The 26,725-nt window shown below is 42.0% G+C and overlaps 2 protein-coding genes across 3 annotated transcripts in view; one reads left to right on the top strand and one right to left on the bottom strand.

The window, feature by feature from the left end:
• The window catches only part of gxylt2 (glucoside xylosyltransferase 2), a 33,778-nt gene extending 17,608 nt beyond the window's left edge, over positions 1-16,170 (bottom strand). Inside the window, exons 1-2 of the mRNA XM_067998908.1 lie at positions 15,715-16,170; positions 1,401-1,593 (exon numbers count right to left, since the gene is read on the bottom strand). Of these exons, the coding sequence (XP_067855009.1) occupies positions 1,401-1,593; positions 15,715-16,028 (507 nt within the window). The 5' untranslated portion in view covers positions 16,029-16,170. The remainder of the gene's footprint in view (positions 1-1,400; positions 1,594-15,714) is intronic.
• A 6,191-nt stretch (positions 16,171-22,361) lies between these two features.
• The window catches only part of shq1 (SHQ1, H/ACA ribonucleoprotein assembly factor), a 130,121-nt gene continuing 125,757 nt past the window's right edge, over positions 22,362-26,725 (top strand). For both annotated transcript variants that reach the window (XM_067998907.1, XM_067998906.1), the window contains exon 1: positions 22,362-22,874. The gene's annotated coding sequence lies outside the window, so the exon portion shown is untranslated. The remainder of the gene's footprint in view (positions 22,875-26,725) is intronic.

Genomic DNA, 26,725 nt, shown 5'->3' with positions numbered 1-26,725 from the left:
TTCTATGGTTAATCACGCATTACAATATATTTGAGAAGTACCATATAACGTTCGACACCTAAATGGGTTCCTCACTCAAATAGAATTCTTCATGTGAGCCTTGACCTTAAGTCTTGGGAGACGATACTACCCTGGAGATATCACAACTGACCCGATCCCAACTCAACATTTTCCAGTAAGAATTGTTGAAAAGCGCATGGGAGCAAGAACCCTAACTAATTTCCTTGCCTCTAACTCAAGATCATGAAGGCCAATTGTAGCACCCTATCACTCTAGCTTTAGCCGTGGCTCAGTGGTAGCACTCTCACCTCTGAATCAGAACTTTGTGGGTTCAAGTCCTACTCCAGAAATTTGAGCACAAAATCTAGGCTAATGCTCCAGTGCAGTACTGAGAGAGTGCTGCACTATTGGAGGTGCCTTCTTTTGGATGAGACATTAAACCGAGACCCCGTCTGGACGTAAAAGATCCCATGGCACTTTTTTTTTGAAGAAGTGCAGGGGAGTTCTCCTTGGTGTCCTGGCCAATATTTATCCCTCGACCAGAATCACTCAAACAGATTATCTGGTCATTATCACATTGTTTGAGGGACCTTGCTGTGTGCAAATTGCTGCCGCGTTCCCTACATTACAACAGTGACGACACTTCATTGGCTATAAGGTGGCTTTGGGACGTACTGAGGTTGTGAAAGGTGCTATATAAATGCAAGTCTTTCTTTCTCTGGCTGAGATCAGCTAACGCAGCATAGACCAGGGATCAAAAGTGGAACTTTCCTGTTACGGCACAGCTCAGTGAAGAACCAATTTTAAATATAGAGAGGATTTTACTGACCACTAGTAGAAACTTGTATAAGCAATCATTGAATAAATGGATATTAATTCTAACTGGTTGAATTCTGTCTGCTGCAGGTTCTGAAACTGCATCATACAAACATCAATTATTCACCAGGGTGACCGATTCACTACCTTTTTAAACATCAAGAACACTGGATTGTATATTGGAAATATACTCTGATGTGTAATTAACCACAAGAACAGCAGTAACCAAGCCAAATTTTTGATTTTTCCTTTCTTAGAAGTACACTTTGAGCGACACATCCCTCTGTGTGGGGTGCATCAATATATAAGTCATTAGCCTATCAGAAGAACAAGATTGAAATTCAGAGACACAACGTAAACGGTGGATTTTTTGGTAATTGAAGGTGAAATCCAGCCAGCTTGAAGTCAGCGTGTGGGAGGGTGCAAAGCTACTTGATTAAAGTAAGCCACAGAAACAATGTCAACACACTTATCCGAGGTTAATATTTGCACCATTTGACAGACATTGGAGTTGCAAATCTATTCTGGATTTCATTAAAAAAATGTTTCAACAGCTCTCTCTTCTTTTTGTTTGAGACACTTACATTGTTTTCAAACTGTGGCTGTAGAGCATCTTCAGCAAATATGTGGAATTTTATCTTCTTTAAGCTGAAAAGAATAGCTGATTTTAACATGGTCATTGTCTCTTCAAGCCGGTCCCCACAGGCCACCACTGCTAAGTGCATCCATTCTTCTCCGTGCCATGTATGGACTCGAAACATTGGCTCATTAAGATTCCTAAAAGGAAAACAAAATATTGATCAATTAAAATCTACCATTACAGATTCAAAAATGTATACGGTCAGTTCAGCCTTCTTGTTTCTTTGCCCTATTCTCACCGCCACATATGGAAGCTGGCTGATGTCATGTTCAATCGCTCTCCAAAATCTCAGAACGAGTGCACATGGGAAACACAGAACCCCAACCACACCAAAGGCATTAAGATTTTTATGCATCTTTAGAAATGGTCAGATATTTTTCTACATCTGATTTCCCTTGCTGTACTGCAAGATGAAAGATAATTTGCAAATCTATCCAGTTGCTGTATTTTTCTAAATATAAATTGCCTGCTGCAAACACCATTAAACAATAGTATATCATGGAACATATTATTGCATTGTAAAACTAAAACCCTGTGGCTCAGTGCTAGCATGGCTCAGTGAGAGCACCACTGCCTCTGAATTACTAGGTCATGAGGTCAAGACCCACTCAAGGTATTTCCAGATATTAGCTAAGCTGACTTTTGGGTGAAACACTGAAGGAGTGATTGAATGTTAAAAAGAGACACTGTCTTCTCAAATGGGTGTACAAGATCCCATGGCGCTATTTTAAGAAGAGCAAGAGAGTTCTCTCCGTGTCCTTGCCAATATTAATGCCTCAACCAACACCACCGGAACATATTAGTTGGTCATTTATCTCATTGCTGTTTATGGGACCTTTCTGTGTTCAAATTGGCTGTTACATTTGCCTACAGAACAACAGTGACTGCACTTTAAAAGTAATCCACAGCCTGTGAAGCACTTTAGGATGTCCTGAGGATGTGAAAGGTGCTATATAAATGCAAGTTCTTTCTTTCCTGCATAGGCTCAGAAGAAAAGGAAAGTTGCACTTGCATTTATATAGCACCTTATATGACATCATGAAGTACTTTTGAAGTGTAGTCACTGCTGTAACAAAGGGAAACATGGCAGTCAATTTGACCTCTATCTTGGGCTCATAAAACTAAAATGCTGGTGTCCGCTGCCGGAAATATACCTCTTATATCCTTTGAAGTCGGAACTGCGAGACACATACCATAAGACGCCTTCCATAATTGAACAAAGCTTATAAAATTAAAATGATGGTTTCTTTAACATCAATTAGATGCTGGGCACAAATCCAACTGCAGGTGTCACCTAGTCCTTTGCCTTAAATGGACAGATTTCAGGACAAAACAAGGAGTCTGTTAAGTGGTTTCTTCTTGATTTGTAATTAAAGCATATTTCTATACGAATTTTCCCTTGCTTCCTGAGTGGGTATGAAAAGCCATGGATAGCAGATGGTGACTACATGTACATTTCAGCTTAACCACCCTTTGAGTAGACAACCAAGTTGGTCTCCTGTACAGGGGCCAAGGATGGTAAGAAGAAACTGCTAAATGAGGGCTGAAGCAGCCATCGGAGTGTGGACATTTATTCTCATCTACCAGCTTGCAAAATTTGATATAACACGAATGGTCTCAAGCCAGAAAGTATGGGAAAACCACACCAGTCCCTCTTATGACTAATTCAAGTCCCAGTACAGCAAATATCCCACAAGCTTGACAGAAGCTGACTAAATCCTATGTAGAAGATCTTCCAGGCAGTGTAATAGTGGCATAAACGTTCTGGAATCATTCAGGACGCAGTTAGATGCTGTGATAGGGAGATTGTCGGCTTCTTTGGAAGAATGGGCCAAATGACTTCCCGCATCTGTACTTAACCTAACTGATGCACAAGGACTAGCTGAAAAGTAATGAAGCTCATTGGGGGGGGGGGGGGGGGGTGCGGAGGGAGGAAGAGAAAAGAAAGTTACATAAAACACTGCACGTGTGAGCAAACAAACACAAGTACAGTACTTGAGTCAGGGAAAAGCCACTGTGAGGGGATGTGAACCAGCCCCAAGCCACAGATGAGGAAACAGGATGTGAACGCAATGGCAATGTTTTCTCACACTTGCCATCTAAAAATTTCCATTAATATAATTGAGTGGCTGTCAGAGCCTGGAAGCAAAAGGTCACAGGATTCAAAAGCAAATTCAATGCCCATTTTGTCAATGAATGTGCACAAAACAGTTTGATTTCTTTCTGCCAATTTCCATCATTACCAACAAACATAGAATCCAAAGCGACAAGCCAGATACAGCTTGTAATGCAGGGCTTTTTCCAAAAAAAAAATGGAAATCTTCATCACAGCTTTTCACTCCTCATTGAATTCAGAATTATAAATCCCATGGCAAAAATAAACCAGGACCATAGTAAATTGCATTTTTTAACATTCACTGAATTGCTAACAAAATCTTCAGATGTTTATAATGTGCAGGGACACCATTTAAAGGTAACAGACTAAGAGAGAGATAATGATTTGTGGAGGGAGGGAGGGAGGGAGGGAGGGAGGGAGGGAGGGAGGGAGGGGAAGGTAGCAATAGTTAATTGCTTGTTAAAGGTACACAAGCTGTGTCAGGTGGCTAGTGGGAAAGCAAATAGCCAAAAAGTTAAGTTAGATGCCAGGAAGTAGTTCTTTTTGCAGAGAGTCATCACACTCTGGAGCAAAGGGTAGGTATGGACTATCTCCAGTCTCTTTAAGGGGAACTTGCAAGTTTCTGAGAGAAAAAGATAAGTTGCCAGTTAAATATGATTATGAGGTGTTATGGGTTATCAAGATTTCCTGGAACTTTGTTTGCTTTCCGTAGGAATTCAGAAAGGAATTTCCGAGAATTTTTTCTGAATTGGTCACAGGTTTTTTTCTGCTCTGTTTTTTTTTGCCTCTGCCCAGGAATTGCCTGGTCAGGGAGTGAGGTGTATAAGATTTCATCATTGTCCGACTGTGGTGGGATTGATCAGCCTGCTGGTCCTTTCTCATTCTTTTTTCATTATGTAGTACATGGGAGTGAATTAATTCAAACAAAAATCAATTATTTCTTTGATGCAATTTGAAGAAATCATATTTTTGTTTAATTCAGGTTGAAGTTGTTTATAACCGATAGCAGAGCTCAATCTCATTTCAAAACATAAAATCAAGTATCATATTTTTCACGTACAACGTCAGACCAGAACATTGCAAATGGAAAAGCTACATTCTTAAGACCATTGTCTTTGTGAGGTAAAAAAAAATACTATTTAGATAGACCGACATTTCTATGGGAGACTATCTGGGCAAGCTGGCTTCCCAGAGTGAAATCATAGATGTACAAATTACTTGTATCAAAAACTCCCATGTCTTAAATGCATGTTGAACACTTGGGTTGTTCGCAAAGCCAAGCTGTTTGTTATGTAGAAAGAACTTGCATTTATATAACACCTTTCACAACCTCAGGAAGTCTCAAAGCGCTTTACAGCCAATGAAGTACTTCTGAAGCGTAGTCACTGTTGTAATGTAGGAAACGTGGCAGCCAATTTGCACACAGCAAGGTCGCACAAACAGGAATGAGATGAATGACCAGATCATCTGTTTTTAGATGTTGGTTGAAGGACAAATCTCGGCCAGGACACCAGGAGAACTCTCATGCATTTCTTCAAAAAGTGACATGGAATCTTTTACATCCACCCAAGAGTCCAATGTATCATCCAAAAGATGGCACCTCCGACAGTGCAACACTCCCTCAGTACTGCACTGATGTGTCAGCCTAGATTATGTGCTCAAGTCTCTGGAGTGGGGCTTGAACCCATGACCTCCTGACTCAGAGGCTACCACTGAGCCACATGCAAGTCAGGCATCAAAAAAACCCAAAACACACTAGAACAGTAGGAAGTCTCCAGCTCGCACTCTATCTGTCAGAATGCCAACATTGATTATGGGCACTATTGCTTGTTTAGTGAGAAATAATATGTTTTATTTTTCATAGCAGTTGGCTTTCACTTCAAAGCAAAAACAGGACTGTATCTGGGCAGCAGTCCTAGAGTACTCAGTACTCTGTCCGCCTGCCAGCTTCCACACTGCAGCAGTGGTGAAGCATCCATGTAATGTTCAGCAAAGACTCAGTTAAAACGTTGTGAAAAAAACACCAACACTTTGGACTTAATATTTTCAGTACAGTTTAAAGGTGCTTTCTAAGCCAACCACTGTACACTGCTGACGAATTGCTTCTGTGCAATTCAGAGTCCTGCGGCAAACTATTCTTTTCACGTCGCACATAAAGTTGCTTTGGCCTAGTAAAGAGTTGGAAGAGAACCCAAATTGTAACAACAAATAAAATTATGCCAAAATTGAGAGAATTCTGTGTTTTGGCCTTGTGCAATCTCTCAGGCCCAATAACCCTGATGCTTTTAAACAAGCATCACAGGAATGGAAAGCTTGGCGACGCAATGAAATGCTTAATTTTCCTGTGCAACAGAACAGCTATAACAACATAGTGAAGAATCAGATGAGAAGCTGCCTGTCCTCACTTTGAGATGTGGATCTGCATTACTTGCTGGTGTTGAAATATATAAAATGGGATTTTCCCATTGCTTCATAATGTTTGTTATGGACCCTTCATCAGAATTGAGAGATATCACAAATGAACAGCATTTAAAATGGACCAGAAGAAGGGGAAATTTAGGCTTATTACTAGAAACATAAAAGGGGAAAGTAGAAGAAGTTTTTTTCACACGAAGAATTATTGCATTACTACAACTGGCTATTAAAGCTGAGTCAAACAAGCCATTTAAAAGGAAATAGATGAACAATTGAAGAATATCCAAGGGCACAGAAAAAGAGCAGAAAATGGGGTCAAAGTAGATAGCTCCTCTGTGGAACTACTACTAGCACAGGCACAGTGAACAAATGGCCTCTTCCAGTACTGAAATTTCTATGATCCACCATCTTCAATCAGGGAGAAGGGGGAGGAAACTACTTTTTAAAAAAAATCTTGATAATTATCCCAACAAAGTTCTAGCAAATGGCGCAAAGATTTCAACAGTATCTGTTTCATTCTATAATGTCCATGATTTAGATTGGTGGGTTAAAGACCAATATGATCGCTGCAGGACAAGGGACTATGTAAGCTTGGTTTCTAATTCTCAACCAGACGTGTGCATCCTCCGCCAAATTCAATTCCACCGCACATAGAATCATAGAATAGAATCATAGAAGTTTACAACATGGAAACAGGCCCTTCGGCCCAACATGTCCATGTCGCCCAGTTTATACCACTAAGCTAGTCCCAATTGCCTGCACTTGGCCCATATCCCTCTATACCCATCTTATCCATGTAACTGTCCAAATGCTTTTTAAAAGACAAAATTGTACCCGCCTCTACTACTGCCTCTGGCAGCTCGTTCCAGACACTCACCACCCTTTGAGTGAAAAAATTGCCCCTCTGGACCCTTTTGTATCTCTCCCCTCTCACCTTAAATCTATGCCCCCTCGTTAAAGACTCCCCTACCTTTGGGAAAAGATTTTGACTATCTACCTTATCTATGCCCCTCATTATTTTATAGACTTCTATAAGATCACCCCTAAACCTCCTACTCTCCAGGGAAAAGTCTCAGTCTATCCAACCTCTCCCTATAAGTCAAACCATCAAGCCCCGGTAGCATCCTAGTAAATCTTCTCTGCACTCTTTCTAGTTTAATAATATCCTTTCTATAATAGGGTGACCAGAACTGTACACAGTATTCCAAGTGTGGCCTTACTAATGTCTTGTACAACTTCAACAAGACATCCCAACTCCTGTATTCAATGTTCTGACCAATGAAACCAAGCATGCTGAATGCCTTCTTCACCACCCTATTAACGTTAATAGCAGAAGATGGTTTCGATTCATCGACCTCTGGGTCATGGGCCAAGCACGCTTCCGCTGCGCCACTCTGCCTCAGTTTAGAATTCAATTTCACTCCCGAGCACAGTAGACAGCATCTAAGGTTTTGGGATCATGGGATATTACATCTTTGTACAGCCTACATTTCAAATACTTGAGGTGAGCTTTCTTGGTCTACAATAGGCCTTGCCGAGGGGTTTTGCCATTTTATTATCTTTGCACAGACAAAAATGAATGACTGATCTAGAGTTACTTCAATGATTACTTACATTTACACAGCACCTTAATGTCACAAAATATACCAAGGCATTTTACAGAGAAGAAAATAGGGCCGAGCAATAACAAAAATGTGATCAGAAAGATAGGTTTTGAGGAGGCTTTTGAAAGGAGATAGAAAAACAACAAGCCAGAAGCTTTACCTACCAGGTGACCAAAGATAAGGAACGTTGGACTTAAATGCAACTAAATGTTGAGGAGCAGCCCCTTTAAATAGTAAGAGGGATTGCAACCTCTGGCACTGCAAATATATATGAAATATGTCTTGATCTAGGCCATAGAATGGACAAGCAGCCTGGGCATCTTTGAAGTGGCTGCGGATAACATTCAAAGCCGCAGCGCCGTGCAGCACTCCCCACCCCAGGTCCCCAGTGATGCAGGGGAGGATCCCCGCGTACATGGCTTCCAATTGGGGATGCTCGCCTCTGCCGGCCAGCAAGATTCGTCAGTGACTTAGGCTCAGAAATCCAGTGCTAGTTGGTCAAATTTAAAGATGGTAATTAACTTGGAGCGGCAGTTGAATTGGAGGAGGCAGCTCTGAAATAAGTGAGCTGGACAAAAGTTAATACAGAAAAGTGTGAAGTACTGCACATATGAAGGAAAATAGGAAACACACATACTGCATGATTGATGCTAAAATAGCTAAGGATGAAGTTGAAAGACACCTAAGTGTCTAAGTAGACTCGATACTCAACATATCCAACCAGTTTAAAACAGCAATCAAGAAACCCAACAGAATGTTGAACTACATAGTCAAAACAGTAGAATACAAGTCGGAAGACGTCATAATCAAACTTTATAGTGTTCTGTTAAGATCACACCTTTAGCACTGTCACCATTTTAGTTGCTGAGACACAGGGAGAGGTTGAAGCATTGGTGGCAGTATGGAGACGAGCCACGAGGTTGATCCCTCGGGTCAAAAGTCTGAGTTAAGAGGAAAGACAAGATAAATGTCCTTTTCAGCCTTGAATGGGGTCATCTGAGATGTTATAAAGATATAGTAGATAGTAAATGGTACGAAAAAGGTAAATCTGGAAAATTACTTGAAATTAAATTGTTAGAGTAGGTTCAAACTAGTAAAAGGCAAATTTAGGATTTACACCGGGAAGTTCTTCTTCACACAAAGAAAGAGCCCTTGAATCATTTAGGAACCAACTGGACACTGCTATAGGGGGGGGGGGGGGGGAGGTGGAGAAACTGTATGAAAATCCTGGACAGATGAATGAAGATGAGTCAAATGGCCTTCCTCATCCATAATTATCTTGTAATCTTTTTGGTCTTCCTAATTTTCAGTTGGTGAAATTAATAGCTCATTTACTACTTCATGTCAGACAAACAATCTGGCAATGAAAAAATGGACGTGAAAGAAATTAGTCCCTGGTTTGAATACTTCGGTTAAATGTTGACAAATAACAGAAAGTCCAGTGTGTCATACAAGTCCTTAAGATAGATGATCCCTTTATGTCCAATTCATAAAATAAGGCAGGTGCTTCCAATAAGGATTGTAGGTCAATGTTACAATGAGATACCTGGGAAAAGGGGTAAAAATTGCCACAATCTTACCCAGGGCTCCCAACAGAGCACAAATGGTCTTCCATATGAGGTAGTTTGAGCACTCAATGGTTTTGTTAAAGTAGGAAGCAGTGTAAACTGACTTTTTTGTTCCAGTGCCAATCAAGCTTGCATGGGTTTGGTGAGGGGGGAGTCATAGGATAGTTGGAAAGCTGTAGGGATATTTCTCCCCCATCCTTGGAAACATGAAGACCAAAATTAATCTTCAAACTTTGCTTCCCCACCCCAGCTAAATTAAAATTTTGGAAATGGCTTTAAAAGGATTCCATAAATGACATCACCAGCAACAGAATCATTAATAACTGACATTATGTAAAATTAGAAACACTCATACATTTCAAACAGAGCAGCACTCCACTATCATGTGATGGCCGCCACTGAAAAAGTGAGTGACTAACGAAAACGGCAGCTATGTATTCCACCACACTGCAGCTGCACAGTCAATTTGTGCTTGGCATCGTGACAGAAACATTAGGCTCACTATTACACTCGTCACTCCAGCTACTCTGGAGAGTCATGACCAGCAATAGATGCATCCAAACAGAATTCCGATGATGCAAGTTAAGATTTTAAAAACAAGAAAATACAGTTTGTACGCAGTTTATATTCCTGACTATATGCAAGATTGACAAGAGAGAAGTCTATATATTTTTTCAAAATATTTTTAAGACAAATAGCACTGCATTTACTTGAAGTGGGATTGTGTTGTTTATATTTAGATGCCAATTCAGATGGAACATTGGCAGCTCATGTTTTGAGAAATGTTGTCCATTTTATGCTTGGAACAAATCACATACAACTGAAGCAAATGACATATATCATACCTACATCCCAAATGAAACCCCTTCCATTTTATATTTCATGGAGTTAGATAGATTTAGAGACCTACTTACATCTATCGTGTGACGTTGCACACAGGGAGTCCAGACCAAGTGTAGCCTTCAGATTGGGAGCAGGCGGGGGAGGCAGGTTGGGGGGGGGGGGGGGGGGGTGGGGAGGAATAATTAGACTAGGCCAGGTAGGTGTAATTTAGTCCCCATTTTAAAATCATACATTCTGTCCTATTTGTATAATACTTGGATTTTATGATAACATAGTTAAACATCAAATCTTACAGGAATTTGGAAAGCAGAAGAGCTGGGAAATGTAAAATGGTTTAGCACCACCACTGGTCAGAGGTTGTAATTGGAATGGGACAAGTTTACATTGGCAGTTTCCATTATAAATGTGGACATAGGAATTTATAACAGGAAAATTGACATGAAGTAAGGTTTGGAGATATAAACTTTTAAATACATCATTGAGATATATGCGAGGGGGGAGTGCTTATACAAACAGAGAAAACACCTTCTTGTTAGATGGTAGGAGATCAAAGAAAAGACATTCACAAATAGAGGCCAGGAAACTCTTTCAGTGCAAATTTCCTGCACTGAAACATACTGGGGTAGAGTATCAGCTTTGGGCGCAATTGGCCATAAATTGCGCTGTCTAGGTTGCAATCTGAGTTTCTACAAAAATGTATTTGCATAATCACAAACATAAAATCTTCCATGAACCAGCGCAATCCGGCAACTTAACCGAGCGTAATCATTTTTTTTGCAATAAAAAATATTCATGGATGTATTTAAGAGTGGTAACCTGGTGCAATTTTATTAATACAGATGAAAATGGGTTTATCACAAAAAATATGCATTTTTAATAAGAATCCAGTTCTCCACCAAGAGTAATTTGATTGAAAACCACTGAAAATGACTTAAAAAGTATACTGAACCATTCAGCTTGAGGACAGAAAGTGAATTTCTAATGGAGTGAATTGCTAACAGAGTGAGGACTTTCAACTGGGAATTTGGTGAGTGGGAATTAGGTGGAGAGGGGGAAGGAGGTGCTCAGAGATTTAAAGCAAGGGACTCTTAAAAAAAAAATAATCTATCTACTTTAAAAATCCATGGTCCATGTCGGCACCAGAGACATAAGGAAGAACAAGGAAGAGATCCTGCTAAGGGAATATCAGAAGCTAGGAACTAAATTTAAAAAGTAGGACCTCACAGGTGCTAATCTCAGGTTTACGACCTGAGCAACGTGCTAATTGGCATAGGATAAAGAGATCAGAAATGTGAATGTGTGGTTGAAAGAGTGCTGTGAGAAGGAGGGGTTCCATTTCATGGGACACTGGCATAAATACTTGGACAGGAAGCAGCTGTACCACTGGGACGGGCTCCACCTGAACCGGAATGGGACAAGAGTCCCAGCAGAAAGGGTGAATAGGACAGTGGATAAGGCTTTAAACGGGTAAGATAGGGTCGGGATCTGGTAGCAATAACAAAAGCTTAAACGATAAAAGAAATATAAAGATCAGACCAGGAGTAAGGAATAAAGATAACAAACAGTCAAGGAATAAATACAGTTATAAAACTGAAGTATAAAAGGACTATTAAAAATAAAAGTAAAAGGAACAACTATTAAAGATAAATTAAACTGCCTGTACTACACTGTACATAGCGTCCAAAATAAAACGGGGGAACAGGAAGCAATAATCCGTAGTGAGGAACCAGATGTAGTAGGAATAACTGAAACATGGCTACATAAAGAACAGGACTGGCAATTAAATATTGCAGGCTAGAACATAATCAGAAAGGATAGGGAACAACGAAGGGGTGTGTGGGGGGTGGTGTGGAGTAAGCTGTACCAATTAGAGATAATGTAGTGGCAGTAGAAAGGGACATAACTAACCTAAGGACAGAAATAGAATCCATATGGATTGAAATAGAAGAAAAGGGATCAAAAATGCTAATAGGGGTATAGTGCAGACCACCTAATAGTGGAAAGGAGGTGAAGGAAGAAATATGCAAGCAAATGTGAAATTAGTAAAGGGCATTGAATAGTAATCATGGGAGATCTTAACTATCCCCAAATAAACTGGCAAGAGGTAAATAAAAGGATACAGGGAATGGAGTTTTTACAATGTGTGCAGGACTGCTTTCTTACCCAATATGTATGAAGCCCAACAAGAGAGGAAGCACTGCTGGATCTATTAATGGGAAATGAACAAGAAAAGATAAGAGAAATAAGCGTAGGGGAACATCTGTGCAATAGTGAACACAACATAATAAGCTTTGAGATACAGACTGAGAAGGACATAAGTAAGACAAAGACCAAAGTAATAAATTGGAAAAAAGCTGATTTTCAGGGGATGAGAATGGAACTAGGGAAAATAAACTGGAAAAATTTACTGATAACAAAGAAATAGAACAGTAGGAAACATTTAAAACGGTGATCAAGAGTCCAGGACACAAATATCCCACCAAAAAGCAAGAACAGACTAACCAGTAATGATACACCATGGATGAATAAAGAAATAAGAGCAAAATTGAAACTAAAGAAAAACAGCACACACCAAGTATACAGATTACAAAGGAGAGGATGACAAAAGGGAATACGAAAAGGTTAGGAAAGAAATTTAAAAAACAATTAGGAAGGCAAAGAGAAACTACAAAATTAAATTATCTAGGAATATAAAAAGAAATAGCAAAGTATTCTAGAGACACATAAGTAACAAAAGAAAAATCAGGATAGGGATATGGACACTAAGGGATGCACATGATAAACTCACAGGTAATGACAGCAAAATGGCAGAAATATTAAATAATTACTTTGTTTCTGTATTTATCAGGGAGACAAACATGGTGGGCATGATATTAGACGAAGAGATCAAAAAAGATACCAAGAAATTTAAGATAGAAAGGGAGGAGATAATTGATAAACTAACCAAACTTAGAGAGGATAAAACCCCTGGTCCGGATGGATTGCATCCAGGCATATTAAAAGAAGTTAGGGAAGAGAGAGCAGAGGCACTATTACGTATATATAAAACTCATTAGAAAAGGGAATAGTGCCAGAGGATTGGCAGACAGCTAATGTGATTCCTATATTTGAAAAGGGAGACAGGGCCAGTCCAGGGAATTACAGACCAGTTAACTTAACATCGGTGGTAGGAAAGATAATGGAACCTTGACTCATAGACAGCAAGCTGGCCACAAAACAGAAAATGGAGATTAGGGGTTAAAGGTAGTTACTCAGACTGGCAAAAGGTCAAAAGTGGTGTTCCACAAGGATCGGCACTGGGACCGTTGTTGTTCACCATTTACATAAACGACTTGGACTCAGGAATCGGAAGTACAATTTCAAAATTTGCGGATGACACCAAATTGGGGAGTATAGTTAATACCGAGGAGGGCTGCGACAAAATACAGGAAGGTATTAATAAACTTGCAATGTAATTGGCAAATGAATTTCAAATGAAGTGTGAGGTATTACATTTTGGTCGGAAGAATAAGGGGGCCACATACTGCTTGGATAATAAGAGTCTAAATGGGGTAGATGAGCAGAGGGACCTGTGGGTACAAATACACAAATCACTGAAAGTAGTGACGCAGGTTAATAAGGCCATAAAAAAAGCAAGCCAAGCACTGGGGTTCATTTCTAGAGGGATACTATTGAATAGCAGAGAAGTTATGTTAAACTTGTATAGAACCTTGGTTAGACCACACTTGGAGTACTGCAAACAGTTCTGGTCTCCAGATTATAAAAAAGATATAGAGGCACCAGAGAAGGTGCAAAAAAAGATTGACTCGAATGATACCAGAACTGAGAGGAACCTATCAGGAAAGATTGAGCAGGCTGGTGCATTTTCTCCAGAAAAGAGAAGACTGGAGGGGTGACCTGATAGAGGTCTTTAAGATTATTAAAGGGTTTGATAGGGTAGATGTGGAGAAGATGTTTCCACTTGCGGGGGATACCGGAACTAAGGGCCATAAATATAAGATAATTACTAATAAAGCCAATAGGGAATTCAGGAGAAACGTCTTTGCCCAGAGAGCGGTTAGAATGTGGAACTTGCAACCACAAGGAGCAGTTAAAGCAACTAGCATAGATGCACTTAAGGGGAAGCTAGATAAACACATAAGAAAGGAATAGAAGGATATGCTGATAAGGTAAGTTGAAGTAGGGAGGAGGCTCATGTGCAGCATGGACCTGTTGGGCCGAATGGCCTGTTTCTGTGCTGTACATTCCATGTAATTCACACCTTTCATTGGTGTACACTAGTCAATTTCTTAGTAAATTAAATATTTTCTAGTATGTAAAAATGTTTAAAACATGCCTACTAGTGCCTGTGCACCCAAGAAAACAAAATTAATTTGAAGACCCTCCTCGAAGGGTTGCAGACGGGTGCAATCGGCAGAAACTGGCCATCCTTATTATTTCGATCGGGGGCATGGCCAGTTTTATGGGTGGGGCCAGCTCCAGCACAAAAGATTGCAGAAACTCAAATTACGCTGGACGTAATTTATGCCCAGCATACATAGAAATTCCTTGATCGTTGGTGCAGATTCGGCCGGATTGTGCTGATAAAGTTGGTGCGATCGAGCAGAAACTCTACCTCACTATTTTAAGCAACAATCCCTTCCGCAAAAGCCTCTGCAAAACATGAACATTCCACAAACGCAGGTAGCAATCCTTAACTGTAACCATAGATATTCTTGTCATTAGTTCACAAAATCTTGAGTTCCCGCTCCAAAAAAAATCACACTGAACTTTTAAACTTTGGCACTAACTATTTATGAGACCACAAGACATTGGCATTGGGTCGTCCCAAGAGGAGAGATTCAGTAAAATGGGCCTATATTCTCTGAAGTTTAGAAGAATGAGAGGAGATTTCATAGAAACATAAGATTCTGAGGGGGTGTCACAGGGTAGAGGCCAAGAGTTTGTTTCCCCTGACCGGACAGTCTAGAACTAAGGGGCATTGTGTCAGGATAAGAGGTCAGCCATTTCAGACTGAGACGAGGAGCAAATTCTTCACTCAGCGAGTTGTGAATCTTTGGAATTCTCTACCCCAGCGGGCTGTGGATGCTCAGTCATTGAGTCTATTCAAAGCTGAGATGGATAGATTTTTGGGGTCGAGGGGAATCAAGGGATATGGAAATCAGACGGGAAAGCGGAGTTGAGGTTGAATAGTGCAGCAGGCAAGAGGGGCCGAATGGCCCACTCCTGCTCCTATTCCTTATGTTTTTATGACCTAGTGGGGGAAATGCAGCAAAACCCCGGAACAGTGCTGCCACTCCCCAAAATCACTGACACAAACTAACCTACAAGCGCAGGGAGGAGTAGATTATACCTTGAATAAAATCTATGACAACGTACCGTGATAAAATGCACCTACATCACCAGAGGGGAAAAAATGTTTAGTGTAAAAAAAGTATGTCGTTCTGGAAACCGTTTTCTCCACTGCCGAGAGCCGCGCCGTGTGTACAAATGTACGAAGATGGAAAGTTTTGAACCACTAATTGACAAATCAAAACCATTTTTAAGAAAGGAAATCCTTCACTTTACTTTAAGCTCCGGTGCTCTGAAGCCCAGCGCCCGCATGCCACGGGAGCTGCCCGGTGCCCTTGCACCCAGGGCTGGGGCAAAGGCGCTTGTTTCAGCGGCCGGGGAGGCGGCGAGCAGAGGACGGTGCATGTCTTCAGCCCTTACCTGCCGCTCGCTGGCTTCTTGCGCCTTTTTGCAAAGAGACGTGGCTGTTGGTTTAAAGTCGGCCGATGCAGCAAGCGGAAAGCGGTCGGGTATCGAGTCGCCAGCCGCCCCTGGAATCGCTGCACGACCTGCAAAGCTTCCCCTTTCCCTTCTTCTTGCAGCGGCGGCGGCGGCGGCGGCGCGGGCTCCTCAGCCGGGTTGCCCATCAACAGATAGAGGAGCAGGCGGCCGCCAGCCAGACAGGCGGCGATTGCAGCGATCTTGCAGTAAAGTTTCATGGTGTGGGACCGATCCGCTCCCCGCACCCACGTCATTTGCTGTGCACTTTGTTGCCGTAAAGTTCTTCATACTTTGTCGGAAATTAATTCCAGATTTGACATTTTTTTCCCTCTGTTTTGCCTCCTGTTTCTACTTTATCCGTGCAGTGTGCACGGCGCGCCGTTACGCGGCGTCAAACGTAACAAAGTTCTTCCCACAGCATGAGAGAAGCAACGCTTGTTGTACCCCCATCACTAAAGCCAGTTACATTTAACCCTTCCAGAGTTGTGTCATTTTAGCCAATTCGCACTATAACAGGAAGGCGGTGATGTTGCATATTATTTAAAGTGCACTGCAAATCAAGAATTACAGATGCTGTTGTGCATTTGCAGCGTGTTCTCTTTCTATTTCAGATTTCAGATTTCCAGCTTTTGCAGTTTCTTTTTTCCTGCAAATTAAGAAATGTTTGCGTTGTTTTGTAATACAGTGAAACCTGTAAATTATGGCCACCTATGGCATCAGCTGTCCTTTTTTTGCAGGTGTCCTTATTTTCAAAATGGTCATTGTATGTACGATTAAAATGTTCCTGACAATCTTGAAGAACCAGCTGAGATTATGATCCGCACCTCTCCAGCTTCAACAATGCTAAGAACTTAAGTTTGGAAGTAGATATAACAATAAAGCTGATGTGCCAAGTACAGTACCTGTACAGTGGAACCTATTCCTAACGACATTCTCAGACGACCATGGGGTCAGGTGCGTGCGCATCTTCTGGGTTCACATAGGGTCGGGTGCGTGCATTGTTAGAACAATTGTTTCTACCTCTCTATCTCTGTTTTTTTTTTGTTTGTTGTTTTTTTTTGGTGATTTGTATATTCTGTGAGACCTGGCAGGTAACACCTGTCTGTCTGCACACTGATTGCCTTGGCAACGGGCAGTTGAAAAAACTGTCTGTACTCACCAAGCATTGTTCTGTGAATTATAAATGCGATTTCATCTCGAGGATTTCATTTTCACATCGTTCACCTGACGAAGGAGGTAGCCTCCGAAAGCTTGTGAATTTAAAATAAAATTGCTGGACTATAACTTGGTGTTGTAAAATTGTTTACAATTGTTAGAACAAGTTTGTTTTTGGAAGCAGAAACAGCAGCTGCAGGGGTGATTCAAACCCTGATACTGGTATGGACAAAAAGGAATCCAGTAACAATTCATCAGTCATCGCGATCTTCAGACTCAGATACAGTATGTACTTTGAACATTTTAAAGTGTGACGTCAGGCTGTGTCCTATATTTTAAGTTGTAAAAGGACTTGGTACATTGAAGGCTGTCCATAGTTTGTAATTTGTAAGTGCCTGTGGTTTCATAGTGACTCTTTTATATCTAACAATGTAAGTTATTTGTGATTGTCAATAAGTGCCCATTTTTGCAGGTGTCTATTTTTGGGAGTGTCCATTTCAGCAGGTTTCACTGTATTCAGCAGATGACATTTACAGAACACTATAGTTTCACTTGTTTTAAAAGAAAAAAAACGATGTCCAAAGACTGGCTGTTTATGCTTGAATGATAAAAGACCAAAAAGTAGCTGGTAGCACTGCATTCACATCTTATAATTGTGCTTCACAGGCAGAAGTATATTTATTAAAGCTACTTCTGACAGGAAAAGAAACATTTTATAATATATAAAAGTGAGACTTCAAATTTTGTTTAATATGCAAAAAGAAAATGCTGGAAATACACAGAAGTCCCTCTGCATCTGTAAAGAGAAAAAACGGGTTGATGTTGAGGGTGTAGATTCCTCTCAAAACTTAAAACTGAAAATAAGCAAGCCCCTTAGTAAGCTTGGGGAAAAATTGTTGTCTGCTTTCTTTGTGTAACTGTAGAGAAATTAGCAGCACAATTATTGTTTTTTTCCCAGCATGTTATGAGAGGTAGGATGTGGGTTTGCACTTGAGTTCACCATGAACCTCCCTTCCTCTCTTTTCTAACTCCTCTCCTACCTCCTGTGTGATGTACCATTATGTGACTGAGAGATGTTCCACTGAGCTTTTAGCAGATGTCACTCTGATCCTAAGGGATGTATGTGAATGCTCAGAGTTGGCTTATCCTCTGATTTGGCCAGGAAAGTAAGTTGTGAAAGTCGAGTTTGGAAACTTTGACCACAAGTCAATCAGACAGAGGCCTCCGCGGAACATCCTCTAGGCCCTGCGGAAAGAGGATATGGTGGATTCTGACGGGAGGTTCCCCATCCCAGATCTGTCAAACAAGCACCGACCTTGCTTAGTTGATGGTGAGAAGGCCCTTCTTCTCAGATCTTTCATGCACACCCAGAGTCAAGCGGCATGGCGCGCTGTCCTTGAGATGGCAGTGGTGGGGAAGAAACCATCAACGACCTCCTTCTGTGCATTTGCAATGGAAATACAAAGTACACAGGGCTCTTTAATCCACCAACAGTTAGTTCCGAGCTCAATGCTGGGAAACTGGCTTTTTAAATTAATAAATCTTGACATCTTAAAATAAATTGTATGAAACTCTGGCTGCAAAGAACAAATCAAATAAATGAATAACAATAGAATAGGCTACCAACAGTTAAATAGGTAAGCATCAACAGTTATGACGACAAACAATTAATTAAATACATAAATCAATCAGTCAGAATGCCACAAACTACAAATGATCAAGTAGATTAGAATTATCAATAAATAAATAGGTTATGAATAAATAAATCATTAAATTTGAATGACTGACCCCAAAAGAATAAATTAAGAGGAACGACTGAATCACTGTCCTCCCCTCCCCACTTTATTCCCTTTCCTCTGCTATATTCTGGTTCCCTTGATCCATTCCACTCCACACCCTCTCCTTTACTGCTCTTCTCCGTCGCCCTAATACTGTCCTTGACATCAGAATCACAATCCAGACCCCACACTAGCATGGACAACGCATGGGTGATATAATAACACAGCAGGGTAGATTTTCCACTGCAAGTGCAGTTTACTTTCAAATAACTAGAAACTATTGCATAAGTCACTAGAAGTGTACTGCTGACTTTTCTGTGGTCAATTTATACTGTCATAATTATTCAAAGTTCTAGATGTGGTTTTAGATATGTGCAAGGATGTAGCTTAGTGGTGGGAGCAGAAAATTGCAATTTTGGTGAAATTTAAAGGGATACAGACAGTTGAAGTGGCAGAATAAAGGGTTAAGATTATTACACACTTTGGAAGGGCTGTAAAGGCATTTCAGCCTGTTGACTGGCTTTGTGAACACTGAAAAGGGAAAAGGGCAAGTCACGGGCAAAAATGTGCTTCCAGCATTTTATGTTTTTATTTCAAATTAGTGTTTCTTTTCAGATCGGATAGGAAACAAATGCATGCTGTATGGTTGAAAAAAGAATCAATTTGCAAAGCCCTTCTCCCTGAACATAACTAATTGTCAATTAAAGCCCAATCTCATGAATTCGAGTTCAATAAACCAACCTTCTCTGTGGCTGATTATTTGGAGGTTAGTCACTAATTAGAGTTTTGGAACAGTATTAACTGTAGTTTTAAAGCTGCAGTATTAACTGAAGCTGTCGATGTCTCTTTACTTGTCAATTTAATATACTGTACTGTAGAATCAATTTTTTTTCAAAGCAAATAGGATTGTCCAATCTACTAATAAATTGTGCTTTTAATGATTTTGCCTGCTCGCTGCCATTTAGTCAGCTGAGATTACTGGTGGGTGGAAGAGACTGTATTGCAAACAAACTCTTTTGTGAGCTTTGTTTAAGTGAGATCAAGTACATCTTGTGTCATAACTCTGTTTTCCCTTGGAGTAATTTCAATTGGGATTGAATAATTTTTGAAATTTGAGTATGTGGATGGAGGGGAGAAGAGGATCTATTGAAAATTTATTTTCTATAGTTAACAATTTCTCCACAATTTTCCACAAGTGAGGCAGACCTGACAGCTCACAAGGTGTTGAATCGGCTCAAAGGTTGGAATAAAAGTGAGGCAGCGCTATCGTAAATTTACTTGTGAGGATGGGTGACACCATGGAAGACACATCTTCTTGAAGCAGACAACAAATTATTCTTTGTTGAGGTTGGTGATTGTAAGGATCATTATAATTAGCCTCTCCTCCATTGTGCAGCTCAGTGGGACTACCCTCACTTGGTTCAATTCTTATTTATCCTATTGTAGTCAGAGCATCTCTAGCAATGGCTTCTCTTCCCATCCCTGCACCGTTACCTCCAGAGTCCCCTCAAGGATCTATCCTTGGCCCTTTCTCTTCCCTGATCTACATGCTGCCCTTGGCAACATCATCTGCAGACATGGGGTTAGTTTCCAAATGTACACTGACAACACCCAGCCCCACCACTTGTCTCGAACCCTTCATTGCCTCTGTGTTGTCAGACTGCTTGTCTCACATCCAGTTCTGGATGAGCTGCAAATTTCTCTATTTAACACTGGGAAGACCGAAGCCATCGTCTTTGACCCCTGCCACAAACTATGAACCTTTGCCCCCGCTTCCATCCCCCTGCCTGATCGTTGTCTCAGGCTGAACCAGAATGTTCACAACCTTGGCGTCCTATTCAACCCTGAGCTGAGTTTCCAACACCATATCCTACCGCCAACTTCCGCCTCTGTAACATTGTCTGCCACTGCCCCAACCCAGCCCACCTGCTACTGAAACCCACATCTGTGCCTTTGTCACCTCCAGACTTGACTATTTTAATGTTCTTCTGGAGGGCCTCCCATCCTCCACTCTCCATAAACTTCAGCTCATCCAAAACTCTGCTGTGGTATCATAACCTGCAGCACAGCCCACTCATCCATCACCCCTCCATTCACTGAACGACATTAGTTACATTAGCTCCCGGTCCCCCAACACCTCAAATTTAAAATTCTCATCCTTGTATTCAAATCTCCCCCTATCTTTTGCAACCATCTCCAGCCCTGGAAACCTCTGAGAACTCTGTGTTCCTCCAACTGTGGCCTTTTATGCATCCCCCATTCCCTTTGCCCATCGTTGGCGGCCGTGCCATCAGCCGACTAGGCCCCACGCTCTGGAATTCCCTCCCCAAACTTTCCTGCCACTCCTGTTCCCTCTCCTTTTAAGACCCTTCTTAAAACACATCTCTTCAACCAGGCTTTTAGTCACCTCTCCTAATATCTCCTTCTTTGGCTCTGTGTCGATTTTTTGTCTGATATCGCTTCTGTGAAGCGTCTTGGGATGTTTTATACGTTAAAGACACTACATAAATGCAAACTGTTGTTGTGTTGGCTGCCTGGTTATCTGACAAAACAATAGTAACTACACTTCAAAAGTAATTCATTGGTTGTAAAGCGCTTTCAGACATCGTCAAGAGGCGAAAGGCGCTATTTTTATTCGCTTGAAATGACACAATCAGATCTCCTCGCAACAATTCTTTTTGTGTGTTTTAGGCCCTCCTTTTATAAGAAGGGGGGGTTTTGGGTGTGTTTATGTGCAGAAACCAAAAAAAACCAAAACAAGTGTCAAATTAAAATTTTATTATTCCGGTCCAGGATGCACTCCAGCCCCTGCGGTGCCCACCGGTCACGGAAAGCCTCAAGCGTTCCGGCAGACACCGCGTGCTCTATCTCCAGGGCCACCCGGGCGCGGAGAATTCCACGGAAGATAGGCAGACAGTCCGAGCGACCGCCCCCACGGGCCACGTCTAACCTGGACCTGTGGATGGCCACCTTGGACAGGCCCAGGAGCAGACCCACGAGGACGTCCACCGACCTGCCCGCCCCCCTCCTCACCGGGCGGCCAAAGATCAGGAGCATGGGACTGAAGTGCAGCCAGAACCTTAGGAGCAGCCCCCTTAAATAGTCAAACAGGGGCTGCAGCCTCCGACACCCAGTGAACAAATGAAACACGGACTCGTCCAGGCCGCAGAAATTGCAGGCGGCCTGGGAGTCCGTGAAATGGCCGCGACTATTGGTCGCAACTGCTCCGTGCGACTCTCTCCGCTACTTATTTCAGTAGACTTATTTTTATTTTGTGTATTCAGGCCCCCCTTTTATAAGTGGGGGGTGGGGGGGTTAGGATGTGTTTTTATTTATTTTTTTTAAATCAAAATCAAATCATAAGTCAAATAATAATTTTATTACAACGATCAAGGAAGCATTCCAGTCCCTGCGGCGCCCACCAGTCGCGGAAAAAAGGCGCTATATGAATGCAAGTTCTTTTATTTCCATGTGTCTTTCAGTAAGCGGGGCCGAGGGGACTCCTCGCCTCTGGGTGGCGCGGTTGCCCACTGGACGGGAGGAGCTTCTTTCTCCAGCGAGCATATCGTTGGGAGGACCGTGAGCCATTGGGGCGACCACGTTACAAGGCTGCTGTGGGAGAGAGGAATCGGCAGCGTTGGGAGGGACGAAGGGGAAGGGGGGGGGATATTCGGACCGAGTAAAGCACAGGCGGCCGAGGAACTTGATCACAGACCGACCCAGGAACTTGATCACAGACCGGCCCAGGAACTTGATCACAGACCGGCCCAGGAACTTGATCACAGACCGGCCCAGGAACTTGATCACAGACCGGCCCAGGAACTTGATCACAGACCGGCCGAGGAACTTGATCACAGACCGGCCCAGGAACTTGATCACAGACCGGCCCAGGAACTTGATCACAGACCGGCCGAGGAACTTGATCACAGACCGGCCCAGGAACTTGATCACAGACCGGCCGAGGAACTTGATCACAGACCGGCCCAGGAACTTGATCACAGACCGGCCCAGGAACTTGATCACAGACCGGCCCAGGAACTTGATCACAGACCGGCCCAGGAACTTGATCACAGACCGGCCCAGGAACTTGATCACAGACCGGCCCAGGAACTTGATCACAGACCGGCCGAGGAACTTGATCACAGACCGGCCAAGCCGCTGTCCACAGTAAGATTGATGTGGAGATGCCGGTGATGGACTGGGGTTGACAATTGTAAACAATTTTACAACACCAAGTTATAGTCCAGCAAAAACATTTACCTGAGGAAGGAGGAAGCCTCCGAAAGCTTGTGAATTTAAAATAAAATTGCTGGACTATAACTTGGTGTTGTAAAATTGTTTACAGTAAGATTGCAAGCTGCTTATTGACTCTATGCTGTGGCCAAGTCGGGCCGACCTCCCGGAGTACTGGGTAGAGGGGTGAACTGTCGTATGTTCGAATATTTACTGTAGTACGTCCCAGTTAATAGGAGAGAATGTGTTCGGAGATGTTGAATACTGTGTTGGTTCCATCAGTGCGGGAGAGTAAACCCAGGGCACAAAGTTGTGAGTTAAGAAACATTTCCCCTCCCTCCCATTCTGTGTCTACTTAACCGTAAATTATTATTTGGAAAATACAAACTTTTGGCAGCTTGGACCTCTTCATGACCAAGAATTAGAGATGCTAAATTACGATGGTTGGATGGCTTTTATAATAGTTGCAGTTCATCAGTGTAATTTGTTCTGCTCATACACCTGAATCTAAATTTGCAGTCGGGAGATGAGAGTATGTTACTCATTCACTGGTATAAATCTCCAGATTTTCTGTTGGATTTGTTTTGGGAAATTTGAGACTTGAGGGTCCATCTGATTTCTGATCATAAGAATGTCCACTTACAGGAATTTATAGCTTGCCAGTATGGCAACCATATTTAGTGGTCTGCTGCATCAAGACAATAGCCTGACAATTTGAACAGGCATACATGTGTAGAATTGACTTATATCCCTTAACAATGAGGTGGATGTTGGCAAGTCTATCCAAGTGATAGGACATTGATCAGTGTTAATTATTTCTGTCATCTGCCTATATTTACAGTCTTTGGCATTTAAAATGGTCCCATCTGGCAATTAACAGCAAGAGTCTTGCCTTTTTACTTTTTCCTCAAGGTGTGGGAATGGCCTGTTAGGATCTTGAAAGGCCACTCTGATAATTTTGATTGATTACAAAGGTACCATTTCTTCATCTTTTTACAAAGAAGTAACATCAAAATTCTAAATTAGCTGGGAGTGACGATCCGGATTCTTTCCCCTCAGTCTGGTTCAGTAATAACTGCAGTCGAATACATTTTAAAGTTCAGCACAACTTTAATAGCAGGGTTCTTAGTCTGCAGCATTGATTTGGACTCCTGATAGAGTCCCTCTATGCTGGCAGAGCAAGAACAAAAACATACAGAAATCCACACATTTTTATACAAATCAATCGGGTTGGAACATACTTAACGAGGGTCAACACCAATCATAAGCCGGGCATAGGTTGCCATGCGAGGTTACATTATTTCCGGCCAATCATAAGTCGTCCATGTGCTGATCATGCTGCTGTTAGACATCAAAGGGGATACTTCCTCACCTTCCAACTTGGAATGTTTTTCCCTGTCCCTTCTGTTCCTTATCTCCCAACCTGGAATGTCTTTCAACTTTGGCTAAGCTCGTTACCTATATTGATCTGCCATAAACATGGAGACATTCAGACCAGTCCTTGAATCACATCAAAGACTCTACATTGATAAGACCATGCAAACCTGCTGGCTCAGCAAACATATGGCCCAGCAGGAGGGCCAGGCCACTTGTATCAATCTCAGTTACTAACTAATTAACCCTTTCTAACCATTTTGCATTCTGCTTCTTTACCACGTAGGCATTTTAATATTTTACTAAAAACTGACCACGTAGGGATTCTCAGGAGTACCATATTGTTCTGTTCTTTTGCAATAATGTTATACAGGCCAAAGGCAAACTGAAGACTCCATGGATTGTCGTTCTCACTTAAAAGTTTTTCTTCATTGGCGTGTAATACAAGACTACAAAATCTTCACTTGCCTGGATATGCGCAGCTGCAATGACACTAAAGCTCCATACGTCCAGGACAAAGTGGTCTGCTTGATTGACAGCCCATCTCTCTCTCTCTCTCTCCTCCATCCCTCCCCTCCATCCTCCCCTCCTATAGGGGCACTGTGGCTATAGTATGCATTATCTGCAGGATGCACTGCAGAAGCTCACACAGGCTTCTTCAATGACACCTTCCAAACTTGTGACCTCCATCTTAGAAGGACAATGGCAACAGGTGCATGGGAACTTAATTACACATTGACCCAACTTGAACATATATTGCAGTTCTTTCATGGTCACTGGGTCAAAATTCTGGATCTCCCTACTGAACAGCACCGTGGGACTAACTTCACCGCATGGAGTGCAGTTGTTCAAGAAGGCAACGAAGGATGGGCAATAAATGCTGGCCTTGCGAGCGATGCCCATATCCTGAGAATTATTTTTTTCAAAAGCCAGTGGGGAGCAGTGTGCTAATAGTTTGATGCACTGATATTATGCAGTCTTTCCTTAATTTAATATTTTTTCTCTCGGTAGTTTCAATTTTTTAAACATTGAGGGGTTGATAATTGACATATTACACTATGCAGCCACAGAATAAAAACTGCATTTAGAATGCACAAATAATCCAATTTTAATTTTTTTAGTAGCAGCAAACCAGTGATTGTCAGCTATTGGTGAAGTTGTTTAGTGACTGTGCAATCTTCATGGGAAAACGTTTTTCCTATTCTGTCTCTGCAGCTGCTCACTCTTGTTGGGTTATGGTTTCTTGGGTGCTGCAAGCACTTTGATATTTTATCTACCTAGGTATTTTTGACGTGAGCTCAGGCAGTAAATCAGTGGGTTATTTGACTATGGGAGCCCTCACAACGAAGCTAGATCCTGTCCACACGGGCTACATTTATGCAGAGACTACTGGATAGTAGTCGGGAGTGGGGTCAATAGTTTGATGTTGGAGTTGCAATTGTGCAGAGGTACTTTCCACTGTAGCCCCTATTATCGGCAGTTTAGGCCTTGCTTGCAAAAGAATCCAAGGGGCACTGAGCAATCCTGGAAAATCTGATCGAATTAGCTTACTTGGCCTTTGACTGCTTTCTGGGCGAAGAATTTTTGAAAGGATCTCACTGCGGCAGTATAAAAGTCAAATTTCACAGCTCAAGATTTTCTCGGAGCAATAGGAAAGTACTTCTGTGAACAATAATCAATGACTTTGATTACAAAATCTCTTGCATAACAATATGAATTGATTTTTCTGCACTGTCTTTCACGGACACTCCCTCTTCCTTCTCGTGTCCCCTCTTCTTTTCTCGTAGAGGTTCTGTCTGTCTCCGTCTGTGTCTCAGTCTCCCTGTCGCTCATTGTGGCCCGCCTTGTTGCTCGCTCTCGATCGCCCGCTCTCTTGCGCCGGACTTAAAGTTCTATCACTTGCTTGCCTACTTATACCTGCTGCTGCGTTTCGCTTTCCATTTCCGCCTCTTGCTCATGCTCTCTTTCTCTCTCGCTTTCCTCTTTTGGTTCCTGGCAGGCGAATTGGGAATCATTTTGAGGTGGACGGAGAACCACTTATGTAGAGCAGGTAGCTGGGGAAGTACTCTCGGGTGACCAAGTGAGTGGCTAAACTGGGAGGCACCGTATAAATAGGCTCGGAAGCACTTGTGATGGATGAGCAAGTGGTGCGTGGCCACATGCTTAAGCTGATCACATGGACTGGCAAGTGGGCTGAATAACCACTCGGTGGGAGCTGAAAACAAAGTAGAGAGAATATCTTTAATCCAGTTTGCCTTCCGCTCATTCCTCCAGAAGTCATTCTTCATCTTTAATTCCTTAGCTGTTGCTATTTTTGCATCTATTGTGCCTGCTGACTGTAGCCACAACTGCAGTTGACAAGTAGAAGAACTGAAAATAGAAATGGCTAATGAGAAGATCTTAGGATGAGG

This window comes from Heptranchias perlo, chromosome 17 (assembly GCF_035084215.1).
Source record: "Heptranchias perlo isolate sHepPer1 chromosome 17, sHepPer1.hap1, whole genome shotgun sequence".
Lineage (NCBI taxonomy): Eukaryota > Metazoa > Chordata > Chondrichthyes > Hexanchiformes > Hexanchidae > Heptranchias > Heptranchias perlo.
Note: the sequence above shows the minus strand (reverse complement) of the source record. Positions and strands in the feature narration are given on the sequence as shown.